Below are 18,146 nucleotides of genomic sequence, written 5' to 3' on the forward strand. Positions count from 1 at the left end.
GCAGTTTCCTTTGTTCATCGGTCTCAGGTGCCACAGCTAGGGTCTCTAATCGTCTTTGTACAATCCTGGCCGCCGCAGTACTAAGCACCATCCCGTCCCTCAGTCTTTTGATGCGGTGTCTGGTTCCCATTAACCGGCGTGAATCTCATTACTCTCTCTCGGCTCTGGCAGCTGTGTGGCTGCGCTTATTGTTTCACGCCTGAGCGAACAAACAGGTCCGCTAATTGCACCTTATGTCACTACCTGGCTGACCACTTACTGGCTGGACACGCCACGGTCACTTCAGTTATGCTCCAGCCCGCAGGGGGTGAGTTTGTTTTAGCGATGACACAAAATGTGGCGAGTTATGAAGATCATCAATGATGGCGTAGAGAGCGTGTGCCGCTACTACAGCGACAACTACAGCGTCTGTGTTTGACTAATGGGGAGGCAGGTGAGAATGAATTATGATGCTAATGGGACAGTGATGGTCAAAAGGCGTTGGTTTTATAGTGACGGCGTGAGCTTCAATTGTGTTAGTGTGGCAGGTAGAGTCTGCGCTGTGTGACAGAGGATCAGGAGCTAGGTTTTTCTGCGGTTTCTTTCGGAGTTTCAAGTCTTGCTGAGTACGGCGTTCTTACAATACTCCGTGTTTGACTCAGGGAGAGGCAGGAATCAATTAAACTTCTTATGTAACGGAAATGGTCAGAGGGCGATGATGATTTGATAACGGCGGTGTGCATCATTGTGTTAATGTGTCAGGGAGTGGAGTCCGCAGAGTGTTAGGTTACTGTGGATTCTTTCGGAGTTTCAAGTCTTGTTGGTACAGTACGGTGTTCTGACAACTGCAATGCTCAGACCGTGTTTGGCTAATGGGGAGGCTGCATGGTATTGTATTGTAATACAGTGTAGTGTAGTGTAGTGTAGTGTAGTTTATAGTAGTGTAGTGAATTGCGTTGCGTTGTATTGTATTGCACTGCATTGCATTGCATTGCATTACACTGCACTGCACTGCACTGCACTGCACGGTATGGTATGGTATGGTACGGTATGGTATGGTATAGTTTTGTATTGTATTGTATTGTGATACTCATGAGACAGCAACGGTCAAGAGGCGTTGGTTTTATAGTGACTGCGCGATTTTCATTGTGTTAATGTGGCAGATACATAGTGGAGTCCGCAGGCTTGGCTTTGTGACGAAGCATCAGAAGTTCGGATACTGTGGCCGGTTCTGACTGTTCACTGGTGTTATAACTTTCGCAGGAATAGGTCTCAAACACGTACAGTAGAATGAAGTGGCTGTTAGCCGTTTAGTGGATAACATGTTCCATTTGAGTTGTGACTTTCGGTGACGCTGGTAGAAAACAAACATGTACGATTCTGTTTGCTTCTGGAAGTAACGATTTCAGTTGTGAATTATATGTCGGCAAATAGCGTGAGCACTGTGTTTGTTTCATTCTAAACTGCAGCTAATCATAAACGTGCAGAAGTCTGAATGCACAGAGAAAAAGTAATATTTTATTTTGTAGATATTCTTATGGCAGGCCATGATGATGAAGTGAGTATCGGTGAAAATAGTACCAAAGTTCCGTTTGAATTTCTACCTTGCTTATTTAGCTTCTTTTTACTACTAATCTATGACTTTCAGTGTCTCTCTTCGCGCGTGAATAAATCGGGAAAGAGATGCATTTCGGTGTTTGTGGTCCCTTTTTAGTTTTTTTGTCTTTAACTCGAGTATGGTGAGTGTGTGACTCTACACATCCATATCCACTTGCGGTTAGAACAGAAGTGACTGCTAAATAAAATGGTGTTTGTAGCATTGAATAAGGGACTTCAATTCTCTCTTGTCTTTTTGCGTCCGTGCTATCTTACTCTTGTCATAAATGACGATGTATGTACCATCTAATCTTTGAAGTTATACGTTACCGACTTAACGCGTGGCAATGTCGACGTAATATTCTCGCTGTTTTTCGATTTCTGTTGTCCCTGTGAAACTAATGTTGCCTATGTTTTCTGTGTGTGTTTCCACAGATGGACGGTCGGAGGGGCCGCGGGGGTCGCAACAGGAACGTGTTTAAGGGCGCCGTCCTCGTGTCCATCCTGCTAGAGACGCACCCTCGCCGCTTCAAGGCCAGACTAGCCGCCGTCAGGTTCGCCAAGCGCCTGCTCCGCGAAGGCTACATCAAGAGCATCTTCGGCTCGCGCTCTTTCGAGGACTCGGCGCAGCTGTACATGTGGCAGGACGATGACGCCGTGCGACTGCACAGGGCGACCATGACGTCATCAGGCGCATCGGATGGTGTTACAAGCACGAATAGCGCGACGTCACAGCAGGAGCGGATCCAGGAGGCCCAGCAGCGTGCGGGGTACGAGAGCTTGCGCAGGGAGGAGACGACGGAGCCACGATACGAGCGGCTTGACATCAAGCTGATCGAGGACGTGAAGAACAAGGTGCTCAACAGGAGCGAGGCCTACAACATCGTCACTTCATACAACACTTTCTTTCAGGAGTTGCAGCAAGACTTCAGGGGCGAGGGGGACCGCGGGGACAGGGAGAGCGAGCAAAACTACTACAACCAGCCGCCTCAGAGACAAAATCAGCACCAGCAGCAGCATTCTATGCAGTCCGGTGACTCGCTTCATCAGAAGCCCCACCATCAGCAGCAACCATCCATCGACAGTTACCAACAGCAGCGACCTCAGCAGCCTGGTGACTCCCAGCACCAGAAATCTCAACATCACCGGCAAGCGTCAATTGACAGCTACCGTCAGCAATATCCTCAACAGTCCGGTGACTCGTATCGTCAGAAACCTCAGCAAGGCTCTATTGACGGCTACCGTCAGCAGCAGCAGCAGTCTGGAGACTTTTATCATCACAGACCGCAAGAACAGTCCGGGGACAACAGACGTCCCCAGAAAACACAACCGTTACAGCAGATAGACCCTCGACACCAACAACAGACTTCAGCATCAGAATCGTCTCAACACAGACATCGAGTGAAGCCTCAACAACAGCAACACCAACCCTCACCGTCAACTCAGCGTGAAGGCAGTCATCGTTTGAACGACCATCGGCAGCAGCAGACGCCTAACAGTCACCACCCCCAAAGCCAGCAGCAGTCCAGGAGGCAACCTCAGACCCAGCCTGCTAATACTCCTCACCGATCTCAGGCCTTCTCCTCAGGGACTTACCACGACCCGTACGCCGCCAGCACCACCACCAGCGCTGACGTCAAGCGCGAGAGCACGTGCTCCACGGACAGCTCTGTGGATACGCAGACCTACTTTCGTACCAGGGACCGCATCAGCAGCAAGACTCACCAACAACAGGGAAGTAGTAGTAGCGGCGGTGGGATGAACCCTCGTCACAGCTCTTCACAACATTCCGCCAACAGTTCTATACCTCACGCCAGTATGACCTCCCCAGCAACCAACCATTCCCACACAGCGCCACCCCAGCAACCTGCTCTCCGCGACCACAACTCCATACCGGAGGAACGCATCTCCTCCTCGGACCCGGCCCTCATGAACGCCGGCATGCCCCCTACCGACAAGAACAAAGAGCTCCGCCCCGATATGACGTCATCGGAATACGAAATGACGTCAGTGGGGACCATGTCCTTGTCACACCCGCAAGTCTTAGGGCTGGCCTCCAACAACGTGTCTTCCTCCCCGGAACATTTAGCCATCACAGGCAGTGGTAGTGGTGTAGTTAGTCAGATGGCTCTGGTGGACTCTTCTAGTGTCTCCCGGTCTAACCGCTGGGCCCACGAACCCGCAGCTTATTCTTACTCTGACAATGAGAAACAGCTGATCGAAGAGATGAAACGCATGAAGAAAGAGCACCAGGATATACTGAGAACGTACGAGGGTCGCATCAACAAACTGATGGCCAAGATGCACGAGTTGCGGAACATCGCTGAGATGCTGGAGAACTCGTCCACCAAGACCTCGCCCTACGGTCTGCTGCCCGGCAAGGCTACCCTGCTTAACATTATAGGTGAGTGGCTTGAAAGTGTGTGTGTGTGTGTGGGGTGTGTGTGTGTGTGTTTCGAAGAGGTTAAAGAGTGAATGTTACTCTGTGCGTCTGTCTGTTTGTACATCTGTCTGTCTAGTGTCTTGTCTGTCTGTCTTTATTTTTTTAAGTAGGTTCTGTTTGTTTACCTGTATTTGTCTACCTGTCTGTATTTCCTTACGTGGGTTCTGTTTCAGTGTTTGTTTACCTGTATCTGTCTGTCAGTCTGTATGTCCTTACGTGGGTCTTGTTTGTTTATCTGTGTGTCTAGTCTTTCTGTCTGTCTGTCTTTCAGCAAATTTATCACTGATTCAGCATTCACAGTCTACTCTTTACAAACCTTCCCTTGTAATACAAAACAAATGTGACGTATTACGAGAACTTGATAAGTCATTAAGATATCATATTACCGGCAGTCCAATAGAGCAGACAGTCTCAGAATGTTCACTGATTCAACTTCAACGGCTCCTCAGATTGCATGTCAAGCATTCTGTGTCAGACGCTGTTGAAGTGTATCTAAACACATGTCTGTTGGCGCGATGGTTAATCCTCTATTTTAGGACGTGAAATGGAAAAAATATCGGATTTTCCAGTAACAGTCAAGACGAATTCTTACAAATACTTTCAGTGTGCGAGCTGTTGGTTATTAACAGTGTTTTTGAGGGTTTCGATTTTGTTCTTTTGTCTTTGGTGTAATACTTGTGTGGCAATACTTTGTTTTATTTCGCACGCTTGTGCTGTTATGTAAGGAGCTTGTGTCTGAATCTAGAAAATCGTTTGTTTGCCGCGTCACGGCAAAAAAGCACAGTAAAAAAAAAAGAAAGGAAAAAAGTTCACATGCATATCTATTCGAAACTTGGCAGACACTTCGCGAGTGTGTAAGGTTTTTGGTGTTAAATCCGTGCGATCCAAGTGTTATCTTTAAAATATAATAATTGTTAAAATCTGGAAATAAGTAAGCCGGTGTCGTGTGCGCGTGTTTTCGGTCTCTTATTCGCATAATTTCTGTTCGCAAATGTGGTGTCCACAAAATGTGGCATTTGTATGTTTTTCCGTGAAGGTAATTTTGTTTCAGTAATATAACGCACGCCCTCAAAGGCTTACACTGTGTCTTTGGTATGGATATTGTAGAATATTAACGTTCTACGTCTAGGTTCTTCAATTCAGAACGTATGTAAAGTTGCTTCACCGAAGCTTCGAGAAAAATATTCACTTTTATGCCGAAGAGAAATCTCTAACTTCTTCCCTATAGTTTTAGACTCAAATTGAACATATTCAGACATATTAGCTTTCTAGGCGTGTTGTTCCCAGACACAGAAGACGAAAGGTCAGTTGGACTTAATTTCAAAATATATATCGCTCAAAATTCCGGGTCACAAACAACTGTTGTGTCAAAAGATATCCCGCGCGTCACAACTATATATATCCGTCAGATCATAGATCTATACAGACCTGTCAAGGGATATCTATGGTCAGATCAAACAAGTATGCGTAAATGTCCCAAGGCCGAGGCCTGGGAACAACGCTCATTATACTAGTGTCAGCAATGTTAGTCTGAAAAGAAAATATTCATTAGAGAGAAGATATAAAATAAACACGCTTTCATGACCAAAAGCAGGTACTACTCGGTTTAAATATTTTCAGCGGGAACTAAAGACTTGACGTACCGACCTACAGCATCGCAAGTATCTTATGAGTTCTGTCAGACGGAAAGTCGCTTCGTTCTTATAATGGGCCTTTCACCGAAGCATCCGGTGTTGTGGCAGATGAAAAATAGGGAGAACAAAAATCTTCAGTTTGCCTGCGGTAGACAGGAGAAAGAACAGTCCTTGCTTTACGAAGTCTTTTCAGGTTTGTGTTCAGTGCAGGCTACACAAAATGTGCGAAAAGTTGTCGACGATTCAGTATAAGGGCAAAATTTCAAGTTTTTGTTGAGAGTCAGTACCAGCACTGTAACTGTTTTTCTTTAGTAACTGTGTCACAGCTGACTGACCTCGTCGTGGTGAGTACACAGTAAAAACAAAAATAATAGTGTTTAGTGTGCACAGTTGTTATTTTGTCCAGTTAGGTCTTTCGGTGTCAGATCGATTTCTCTGTCGATTTTTGTCGTGAAACGTTTTTTCCTGGTCGGTTTAAAAAAAAACGTTAGGTTACAGTTTACTGGTGATTGTGTGATAAGTGACTGCTCTTATCTCGGAATTGAACACCTTAGATTTCACTTTTCTTTTCTCCAGCGCTAGCGTCTTTAATTTTGATTTTTCGTGGCGCCATCTCTCCCAAACAGAAAATGTCACCTGGACTGAGAATTTGAAAAGCCAGGAGCCAAGGCGCAGTGGTGTTTAGCTTTTATTTAAATTCTTAGCATTTTGCACCGCAAGGAATTTTTGGTGGAATGTTTTTCCTCATTCACTCTATCAGGCAGTGAGTACATTCAAGGACTCAGACGTCAACAGTCAGAACAGTAGACATGCGTTTTCGACTTCTTGTTGTTGGCCCGCTTTTCGGGGTAGGCTATACGTGCTTTCCCAGTCAGGGAAAAGAAACCCGATCATGGCAACGTCTCCAAAAAGAGTGGGGGGAAAAGGGCAAATGTTTTTGTTTTTTTTCTTATACGACACTCCTTCGTTAGTGTGCGGATCTGTTAAAATTAAATCACGGGCTGAGAGGACGTCATACAGCCCCCTCCCGCCCCATTTGCTTCGCAATGATTAGGCACCGAAAGCGACTGTTGCAAGGTCGACAATCTAGCACCTTTGATTGAAGCTGCAACTGCTCCGTCTTACTTGTCGGGTGTACAAGACGAGCGGTTGATACTGTAATGTTTCCACTTTAGTTTCCTTTTCACATTTAGTCAAGTTTTGACTAAATGATTTAACGTAGAGGGGGGAATCGAGACGAGGGTGTGGTGTGTGTGTGTGTGTGTGTGTGTGTGTGTGTGTGTGTAGAGCGATTTAGAGAAAACTACTAGACCGATCTTCATTAAATTGTACATGGGAGTTCCTGGGTATGATATCCCCAGACGTTATTTTCATTTTTTTGATAAATGTCTTTGATGACGTCATATCCGGCTTTTCGTGAAAGTTGAGGCGGCACTGTCACGCTCTCATTTTGAAACCAAATCGGTTGAAATTGTGGTCAGGTAGTCTTCGACGACGCCCGGACTTTGGTATTGCATTTCAGCTTGGAGGCTTACAAATTAATTAATGAGTTTGCTCATTAAAGTTGTCATTAAAATCGATTTTTCGCAAACAGATTTAAAATTGATTGCATCGTATTCTTCATGACATTCTGAATCTAAAAATATATACATATGTCATGTTTACTCTTAAAATGTGATCACAATTAACGAAAATAGATTAATTAGTCTTACGATTAAAATTTAAGAAATCGACCCAAAAATGATTTCATCTTATTCTTTATCGTTTCCTGATTCCAAAAACATATAGATATGATAGGTTGTATTCAAAACAAGCTCAGAAAGTTAACACGAATACAGAAAAGCGCGCTTTCCTGCTTAGCACAATACGCTACCGCGCTATTCTGGCGTGTGCATATCACTGCGTTTTGCACGTGGGAGGTGAGCGATTTCCTTCTCGCGGGGATTGACGAAGCTGTACTGTCTTGGTGAAAAAAATACAGTGCGTTCAATTTCATTCCGTGAGTTCGACAGCTTGACTAAATGTAGTAATTTCGCCTTACGCGACTTATTTTGGCTTATTGTTGTTGTAAATGTGTGTCGACTGTGTCGCCAGAAAACAAAGACAGCAAGAAACATTTTCAAATGTCCGAAAAAAATAACAACAGATTTTCTACGATGGAACTATATGGTGAAAACCAGCAAACAAAAACAAAAGACAAAACATTCACTAAGAGCTCTGGAAAACCGATCTTATCACAGTGGCATTTCTCGAAAATCGTATTCAATCTCTCTTTCTCTGTCTGTCTTACAACAGTGGCATTTTGGCATTTCTTGAAAATCGTACTTTCTCTCTGAGAATCGTATTCTATCTCTCTTTCTCTCTAAAAATCGTATTCTATCTCTCTTTTTTCTCTAAAAATCGTATTATATCTCTCTTTCTCTCAGAAAATCGTATTCTATCTCTCTTTCTCTCTGAAAATCGTATTCAATCTCTTTTTCTCCCTCTACCGCCAGCTTCAGGTACCAAGTTGGAGGACAGCGAGAAGAAAGGCTCAGTGACGGGGGAGGGGGACGTACCCCCACCCCTCCCACCCCGTCCGGGCAGAGGGGGTAGAATCTACCCCAACAAGCCCATCATCCACACCAGGACCCGCATGAAGAGTCTGCACTGGAACAGGATCATCCTGGCAGAAACCGGTGAGTCTTGTTTACCCACACATGCTTTTGTCCGGGTTATCGTTCACGAGGAAGCAACTGTGAAGCAGGGGCGGATTAGGAGGGTGGTTACAGGGGTTCCTCGGCTGTAAAATCAACCACAAAAAACTGTTTGTAAATGCTGTTGTTGTTTCTGTCTGTAAAGCCGGGGGAAGTGTTAATTGTTTAATCAGTATCATTTTTGTACAGTTTTAACTGCCACTCCTATGCGACATGTCTTCCCTCTAACCATACTATATGATGTCGGGAGCAGATATGGAAGATAAATTGCCATTATTTAATACTAACTTTAAACGAAATAATGAGTGGCTGCTGACACCAGTTGATCATGGTTAAAATCAAGGATAAGCCACAAATTGTTTATAAGATAGCTAAAATTCTTCAGCTTCAGGGGGGCTTTTCCCCCCAGACCACCCACGGTACCCCACCTCTACCGACCCCTGGACACCAGGTTGTAACCCCCCCCCCCCCCCCCCCCCCCCTCGGGCTTAACTGCTCCGCCCCTGTGAAGAGCACTTAACGGGTGGTATCTGCAATGAAAGAACATCATTTGATCAAGCCAAAGGTGTCCCTACAATGCAGGTTGCCTGTCATGACACGTATGTTTTGGCAGGGGCATCGCAGATCTATACCATTGTACCAATGAAATAAATTGGACACCAATAGTCTGTCTGACATTTCATAGATGATGCACTGTACTTGCTGTGTGTAGGATGTGTCCCCAACTATCGATGAATAATAATAATGATTACAAAACAAGCTGACAGGTTTCTGAATTGCAGAGTCATAACAGGTATTGACCAAAATAATAAAACATTTTTAAAAGCAAGTAGCCTCTGACAGAGTGATTTAACTCGAGCATGGTCATGTTATGTGCTTCACTGTCTTTTCTCGTATGCCCACCCGTCTTCCTGCACACATTTAATTACAAAGCGTTTTGGCGAGCATAACTCCCACACGTCTGGCAATGACTGTTACTGCTCACATCGTGAACATCCCGTATCAAATAGCTTAGAGACGGAGGAACAAAAAGGTCTGACATACTGATTATCTCATCTAGGTTTGACAGATAAGCCGCGTAAAACTCTGAATTTCAGGACAATGGAACATCTTTTGTAAACCTACCTGGTATAAACTACAAAAAAATGTTTTTTTAAAGTGTTTTGCAGAGTAAAAAAAAGATAAGAACTACAGGAAGCTGTCGCCAACTCACTCTTTAACGCCTTATACAAAGGTGCCCTTTATTGAATGTTCAACACTTAGTAGTGTTGGACACGTTAGAAGACCCGGTTTAAATTAGTGCAATTGATTGGTACTGTTGTGACAGGCTGAAATGTTGGTCCCTCGGGATCTTCAAACACACAAACTTCGTCAAATGTCAAAGTTTGTAATACAAAAAATCAGAACTTAACTAAATGTAAAAACGTGTGTAACAGGGATTTCCAGAGCGAGCTAATTACATTCATGCGCAATCCTATGAGAAAACTGAAAGACTACCGCCACTTTTCGCACGAACCAGCCAGTTCTTGTCACCAACACTTTCAATAATGATTTCTCATTCCGCTCACACATCAGTCCCACAGAAACTCTCTTTTTCACCTTCACTAAATCTCTTTTTTTTTCCTTCCTTACTCTGTTTCTCCTGACCAGGAAAATGAAAGATTCTCAGACGGAAAACGCGCTGTTTTTCTTCGAAATTCGCGACACTGGTCTGGTGTTTACTAAAGGGGCTTTGCACGGGGGGCAAAGGCATTCTGCCTTTAATTAGATGTCCGTAGACAAACATGGCTGCCAGGTTGTAGCGAGGACTCCAGTAGGGGGCGCCTCTGTGGCGACCTATGACCTTTGCAGTTTGGTGATAGGTCGCCGTGCCTTCGCCTGCGTTCTCTTACAAATTTAATTTCTCCTATGCCCCGTTTTTTCGCTATTGTTACTTTTTGTCAGGGTTTGTACAGAGTCCTTGAACCCTGGAAAACTCCTTGAAAATTGGAAAACCTTTTCCAGGCCTTGAAAAGTGCTTGAAAATAGAGTTTTGTTAAATAGTCATTGAAAAGTACTTGATTTTTCCAAATTGTTGCCTATACATTTCGTCAGCAGCTTGTCTTATTTAAAAAAAAAATGCAACCCCCTTTTTTTTCGTCAAATACAGTACACACATTTTGGGAGAATAAAAGATCGAGTGAAAACAAAAGCAGACGAACTAACTATTACTAGTTACCTGTAGTTGCTTCCCTTCCTGAAGGTAAGCTTGGTGCTTTGCATTAATTTGGGGAAAATCATGTCCTTGAAAGGCATTTATTTGGTCCTGGAAATGTCCTTGAAAACTCCTTGAATTGTATCAGCTCTGCCCTGCAGGAACCCTGTTTTGTGAAAGAGGGAGTCAGAGAGTTTGGTCTTTGTTTCATTTGTTGAATGAATACTATTAGAAAGAAAGTACGAGTATAGTCAAAATGAATAAGCTCCATAAGCAAGATATAAAAATCAACTTAAAGGCACAGTGCGCCTCCCGTAAACCATCACAGATACTGTCAGGCTTTTACACACAGTACAAACACCTTTTCATTTAAACACTCACCGTTTGAGAACATGTATCCTAGGTGCCCTCCCTTAAGAGCGAGCAATTTTCAAATAATTTATTTTTGCGTGGTTTATCTTACCCCTGAGCCATCGTGAACCCGTACGTGTGATCCAGTTTCCCTTTTTCACAATGCAGTCGTCAGTTAGTAATTTGAATGCAACTCGCTGTGAGCTTATCTGCAATAGCACGTTATTATGTACCTCTGACTATGCACGAAACAAACGGCTGTGGTTCACAAGAACTCTCGCGATGGCTTTTGACTGTTCAGAGGAACTGGCGATAGACATAAACCGTCGTCTGCTACGAGAACCACGACCTTGCGTGACCCTGCTTCCGGGCGTTTCTTTTTTCAAACTTTCAAAACTTCGAATTGTACTGATCTTGTCTTGATGAAAAAAGATTTCTTTTATGATTTAAGAATGTTTGTGTAACAAGCTGTCAATTTATTATTTAGATTTTAAAAGTTAGGTCTAGCGCCAAAACGCACCACGGTCCAATTGTCTCTGACACAATCCGCAAAATTAATTCTTCTCTCTCTCTCTCTCTCTCTCTCTCTCTCTCTCTCTCTCTCTCTCTCTCTCTCTCTCTCTCTCTAGCTCTCTCTCTCTCTCTAGCTCATTTCCTATCCCCCCCTCCATCTGCTCAATTCTGTTCTGCCCATTACGGGTGGTGTAACCCCATCTCTCTCGAATCGTCGGCCATATATATGTTCCATTGTGCAGTGACAATCTCCGGGTAAGCTTCTGCCCATTTTCAGTAATGCCTCACGCCTCACGAGAGTCGCTGCCGCTACGGTCGTTGCGCGATGTGACGCGTATTTTCTGCCAATTATTTGAAGTCGAAATACAGCGGAACCTTTCTTCTACGACCCCAAGATCTAAGAATTCCCCCATTTTTAACATAGAGGGGGAATCGAGACGAGGGTCGTGGTGTATGTGCGTGTGTGTGTGTGTGTGTGTGTGTGTGTGTGTGTGTGTGTGTGTGTGTGTGTATGTGTGTGTGTGTGTGACAGTGTGTGTGTGTCTGGGTGTGTGTAGAGCGATTCAGAGTAAACTACAGGACCGATCTTTGTGAAATTTTACATGAGAGTTCCTGGGTATCTTCTTCTTCTTCTTCTTCTTCTGCGTTCGTGGGCTGAAACTCCCACGTACACTCGTGTTTTTTGCACGAGTGGAATTTTACGTGTATGACCGTTTTTTACCCCGCCATTTAGGCAGCCATACGCCGTTTTCGGAGGAAGCATGCTGGGTATTTTCGTGTTTCTATAACCCACCAAACTCTGACATGGATTACAGGATCTTTTTCGTGCGCACTTGGTCTTGTGCTTGCGTGTACACACGGGGGTGTTCGGACACCGAGGAGAGTCTGCACACAAAGTTGACTCTGAGAAATAAATCTCTCGCCGAACGTGGGGACGAACTCACGCTGACAGCGGCCAACTGGATACAAATCCAGCGCGCTACCGACTGAGCTACATCCCCGCCCGTTCCTGGGTATGATATCCCCAGATGTTTTTTTCGGTTTTTCTATAAATGTCTTTAATGACGTCATATCCGGCATTTTGTAAAAGTTGAGGCGGCACTGTCACACCCTCATTTTTCAATAAAAATTGATTGAAATTTTGGCCAAGCAATCTTCGACGAAGGCCGGACTTTGGTATTGCATTTCAGCTTGGAGGCTTAAAAATTAATTAATGACTTTGGTCATTAAAAATCTGAAAATTGTAATTAAAATTATGTTTTTATAAAACGATCCAAAATTACATTTATCGTATTCTTCATCATTTTCTGATTCCAAAAACATATAAATATGTTATATTCGGATTAAAAACAAGCTCTGAAAATTAAAAATATAAAAATTATGATTAAAATTAAATTTCCGAAATCGATTTAAAAATAATTTCATCTTATTCCTTGTCCGTTCCTGATTCCAAAAACATATAGATATGATATGTTTGGATTAAAAACACGTTCAGAAAGTTAAAAAGAATAGAGATATAGAAAAGCGCAACCGCTACCGCGCTTTTCTGGATTGTTAATTTCACTGCCTTTGCCACGAGCGGTGGACAGACGATGCTACGAGTGTACGGTCTTGCGGAAAAAATGCAATGCGTTCAGTTTCATTCTGTGAGTACGACTGAGCTTGACTAAATGTTGTATTTTCGCCTTACGCGATTTGTTTTTAAATACCTTAGTTCTTCGGTTGCTCTGTTCATTGCTTCAGTAAATTTACCTCCTTTTTCATATTCTTTTTTTAAGACTTATTTTCTCAGATTTTTGGAGGCCTTAAAATGGTGTTCCATTGCATGTGTCCCCGGTTTTGAGGGTTGCTTTCATGCGTGTGATGACAAGGCTTCATCAATCAGTGTGAAATATACAGGGTCTCGACTAGCTGGTCGTCAGAGATCTTGTTGAGATATGCCTTGGTGTCAGCCGACTCGTATAGCGTAATGTTGAGAACTGTTGAAAAATGCGGGGATTTGTGGCTCTTGTAGTGTGTACCCACCGACTCGGTGGCCGTGGCAAAGGCATAACCTATGTAACTGCTTGTTCGTCAGCTGATCGTATCGGTCCTCGATTTTAACCACAGCAGTGTCCAAGTGGTGTTGACAATACGAGGAAGCCAGTAGTCATTTGGTCGGACCTGCAGTGATGGTGTCCATTATTCCCCTGTGACGTTCGGTCGCTCGTCTAGACATCGGACACCTAGCCATTCTCCCCGCGATGACAGTGAGCACCAAATTGACTCTTGGCCTTGTCGATGAAACACGTGATAACAGTCGCACCTTGTCTCTGAACACTGACTTGGTCCAGGAACTCATCTTCCAATTGGGTTCACGATATGGAAGTTGGTTTCTCAAGTGGTACAGCACGGGCTGGGGATTCAGCTGCAATAGGAAACGCTGAAAGAAGACCAAAATTCATAGCTTTTTGTGTGTTTGTGCACTTGCTATTGCCGTGGACCGAACAAAGTGAACGATCGGCAAGTGTGAAGGAGGCAACCTGGCCTTTTTATTCATAAAGGTTTACACTTTTGATGTCTTGAAAACAAAATGATGTTGTTTGCCGTAAGTTTTTGTGATCTAAAGGATACTAGTAGACCCAAAACGAGAGATTTTGTTTCCAAGAAACCCACGACCGGAAAGAGAGTTTCCTCTTTAGCTGAGGGATAAACAACATGGAAATTCAGTTCGTTGTAGTTTGTCAGTTTGTCGGGTCGCGGTCGAACGATTGAAACCTTCTTTTTTTTAGCTGTGTATTGGTTGTGGAAAAGGGGTTGGAAAGTAATGTCTTTATTCTAAAAATATAGGCAACATCCTTAAAAGTTGTGAACATTATGTGGATTGCAGGTACAGAGGGAGGTCAGACGACAGTGTGGCACGGAATGCCAGAGGCAAAGTTCGACACTGAACAAGTGGACAGGTAAGGAGGCGTTTAAGTGTTAATTAGTTTTGTGCAACAGCTATCCTCCTTTGGGTTTCTCTCTCTCTCTCTCTCTCTCTCTCTCTCTCTCTCTCTCTCTCTCTCTCTCTCTCTCTCTCTCACTCACACACACACACACACACACACACACACACACACACACACACACAATTACACCCTGTTGATCCTTCTGTCAACAGACTTTACTCTACTTTGGCTGAGTCCTCCAATGATGACGTCACACTTCTGGATGACATTTACACCATCAGAGGGCGCCCTAAGCATCAGGTGAGTCCTTGACATTTTACAGAGTTTATACATGTACACGTACTAAGTCAACTTTGTTTGTTTGGGTTTCAAGGTTGAGAACTAACAAGGGCCGTGTACGATAACACACAAGAGTGGAGACACGGGGTTAGTGTGCAAAGGAAAGTGGTCATCTAGGTTAGAACCAAGCGCTCGAGAGTTGTTTGAGATTTCAATCTGAACCAGAGCTTGTGTCCTACCCAGTCGAGTTCTTTCTCGTGCACACCGCTCATGGTGTCGGTTGGATTGTCTTTAGAAACGGAATGTACAGTTACACTGAAGAGTATCCCACTGAGTCCATTTGAATAAGGCCAATATAATGTATATTTGCGGTATTAGTTGGCTCTACAAGGCTAGGTTTTTAGGGCCGTCTTTCACCCTCGTAGAATTTTGTCTCTAAAGATTGTGTCTTCATTTTAGATAGTATTTATGATGGTGAATAGTTTGGGGTTATTATGGTTTTTTTTATATTGTCTACATGTCTGACTGTATGTTTGTATTCAGGTAAAGGTACCTCTCTGGAACTATGTATCACCCAACACCATTTCAAACACATATAGTAATGGATAAGAGGGGGCACCATACATGTTTTACAGACCAAGCTGATACGTTTCTAACAGTTTGTTAGAGACCACGTTCTGGCTTTCAAAACTGAATGTTCATGCCATCTATGGGTTGTTTTTTCTCCAGTTACTAGCTATGTTTGACGCCGAGAGGTCGCAACGCATTCTGACGGAAATGAGGAGTTTACGTTGTTCCCTTAGTGACGTCATCAGTGCCATCAGCTCTTTAGAATGTCAACACTTGCATCAAGACAGGTAAGCTTTTACTGTTTCTTGCTGGGGTTTGTAGGTGTTTGTTCCTTGTGACAAGATAGTGTAATGTGTATATCATATGTTGGGGAGGGAGAGGGTCGTGTATGTTTGTGTGGGTGTCTTATCACGGTTTATCTGTCTGTTCGTCTGTCTATGTGAAAGGGATTGGTTCGTGTTCGTGTTTGTGATTCATTGAGCGGTATTCTCTTACTTCAATTTGAAGCTCCGATTAAGTCTATCTGTCTGTATGAATGACTCTCTCTCTCTCTCTCTCTCTCTCTCTCTCTCTCTCTCTCTCTCTCTCTCTCTCTCTCTCTCTCTCTCTCTCTCTCTCTCTCTCTCTCTCTCTCTCTCTCTCTCTCTCTCAGATGTGACAATACGAACAACGAACCATATTTAGACGTTTCGTGTATTCATTATTGATCAACTTCAAAGGTTGCCTCTAACTTAAGAGGACGTTTGTATTGATCACAATAAATCAGATATCAAATAAACAGACAAGGAAGTTAGATCAATAACAAACCTACAACAGATTTTCTGGACAGCATGCGTGTGTAGGCATTTCATGCAACTCAGTACTATAGTAAGTGGTGCAGATACAGAAATGATTATGTACGCCGTTCAGATTTTCTTGTGTGTTTTCTTCCGATGGTTTTTGCATCATTCTCCTTAGATATGCCAAAAGTTGAGAAGAAGCAGCAGTCGCAGTGAATGTTATTTGAATGTCACATGTTTTCACTTTTTCTGTTACTCCGAGTTTGACGTAAGAACACGTTTGTCACAGATTCACAGTTAAAGATTTGAATCACGGACGAGCGTCACTCCCCATCCCAACCACACACTGGTGTGCTTACCATAGCAACGGGAAAGAAATCATAATTATGAGCTTAAGCTTGCGTGAACAACGTGAACAAATCGCAGGAAACAGTCTGCGCCGCGAAGCTGTATTGACATTCTTTCACGCTCCTGGGCACTTTATCGACTTTCTCTTTTCCTAGACTTTGGGTCTTCATATGTACGTGACGCTGGCAAGATAAGCTTATCAAGGTACCGAGTTTGGAACAGAAGTTTATTTTCCTCTAGTTTGAGTGAACTTCTGATTCTGATATTGAGTACATCTGATGCCGATACTGAGTACGCCTAATGCCGATACTGAATATACGTCTGATGCCGATACTGAATACGCCCGATGCCGATATTGAATACGTTTCGTCTTAATAACACACATTCGTTGAGAATGGTTTTTTTTCTGTTTTGTTTGTATTCATTGGTTGCAGGATTAGCAGAACATCTTATTTCAGGTACAGGTTTATTAGCTGAAATGTGTGTGTGATGGTAGTGAGAATAGCGATGGTTAAAGGTAGGTTTGTAAGAGTAAACAAGGGATCGAGAGTCCTTTTCATAAGTTGCAAAAATCGAAGTGCGTATGCGTTGCAGATTAGCCTCAAATATATGTGTGGATCGCTGTGTATTGCAAGAATTGCACGGTATCTCCGTTGTTTTGTGGCCTAAATTACAACAGCAGTGTAAATCAAAAACAAAACAGTCGTGAAAACGAAAAACAATGAAGGAAAAGTTTGCAAGGAAACATGAAACAAGCGACTGTTACTTATGTGGTTGCTTGTTTTCTTGCCTGTAACTACACAGGGAAAACAAATGCAGCTTTGTTTTAACGATTTTTGTCTGCAAGCATTCGTTTTCAAGTCAAGTCAATATTTTTTTTTTAAACCTAGGGTTACATGAATTTAAAGAAGAACCAAGGCTTTCTTCTTTCTTCAGAGAAATAAATAAATTCCATTGATTTAAGCCAAGAGAATCATGTAGGAAGCAGATATCATATGTTTTATACGGGTTGCGTATGCACACCACAAGAGGTGGTTTACAGATCTGACACCAAGATAAAATTACAAGCGCATGAAAAGCTCTAATCATTCACGGAACAAAGACATAACTGCGGTGAAGCTTCGTTTTAGAGTGATGACGGATGTATAGAGATTGTGAGATGTAGTTACTTCACTCACGAGTGCGACGTGCAGGCAGCCTTGATTGAAACCTGCGGATGAATAAATCAGTGTAACTGTGAGCCTGTCCTGATGTGACGCTGGATCGATTTGACAAGCATCTGGGATGCGTGCTCAGTGCGAACAAAAGATATGAGGTTTCTTGTCGTGTTTTACAGACAAATGTTATGTATCCTTGCAACCACACGATCATACCTTGCACGTTCTGTTTCCGAGAGATGATACTGATGATATAGGTGACCAAAAAATCCAGTACTCTGCTTTGTGCAAAATTTTAATAGAACACTACTGTGAACTACTGTTTCATGCGAACCTGGAAGTAAACTCCTGCATTGCTTGACTAGTTGCAGAACAGAGGAAGCTTTAGAGTTAGTATTCTCCATTGACAAAAAGATCAGTGTAGGCTAAGCTTCTTTTTTTTCAAACTCTGTGACAAACGTGACCATGGAGAGGACCTTGATAGGAGAATGCCGCTTTGCTTGTTGCAGTTTCGCCGAGTTACTGGAGCTGCTCAATTCTCCCAGAGACGTGGACAAGATCCTGCACCACGTCAAGAGGAAAGGTCCAGGTGAGTTGCAAAGGCGAACGTGTGGTGCTGCTGATGTTTTCCTGATGTTTCTTGCACAAGTGTGTGTAACAGTTTAGTGTGCCAAGTG

General features: G+C 43.3%; 1 protein-coding gene across 1 annotated transcript in view; it reads left to right on the plus strand.

The window, feature by feature from the left end:
• The first annotated feature begins 334 nt into the window (after nt 1–334).
• Nucleotides 335–18,146, plus strand: part of LOC138969809 (formin-J-like) — a 30,612-nt gene continuing 12,800 nt past the window's right edge. Inside the window, exons 1-7 of the mRNA XM_070342580.1 lie at nt 335–406; nt 2,011–3,979; nt 8,148–8,330; nt 14,276–14,348; nt 14,549–14,636; nt 15,345–15,472; nt 17,979–18,058. Coding sequence (XP_070198681.1) covers nt 335–406; nt 2,011–3,979; nt 8,148–8,330; nt 14,276–14,348; nt 14,549–14,636; nt 15,345–15,472; nt 17,979–18,058 — 2,593 coding nt within the window. The remainder of the gene's footprint in view (nt 407–2,010; nt 3,980–8,147; nt 8,331–14,275; nt 14,349–14,548; nt 14,637–15,344; nt 15,473–17,978; nt 18,059–18,146) is intronic.

Source organism: Littorina saxatilis, linkage group LG1 (genome assembly GCF_037325665.1).
Source record: "Littorina saxatilis isolate snail1 linkage group LG1, US_GU_Lsax_2.0, whole genome shotgun sequence".
Classification (NCBI taxonomy): Eukaryota; Metazoa; Mollusca; class Gastropoda; order Littorinimorpha; family Littorinidae; genus Littorina; species Littorina saxatilis.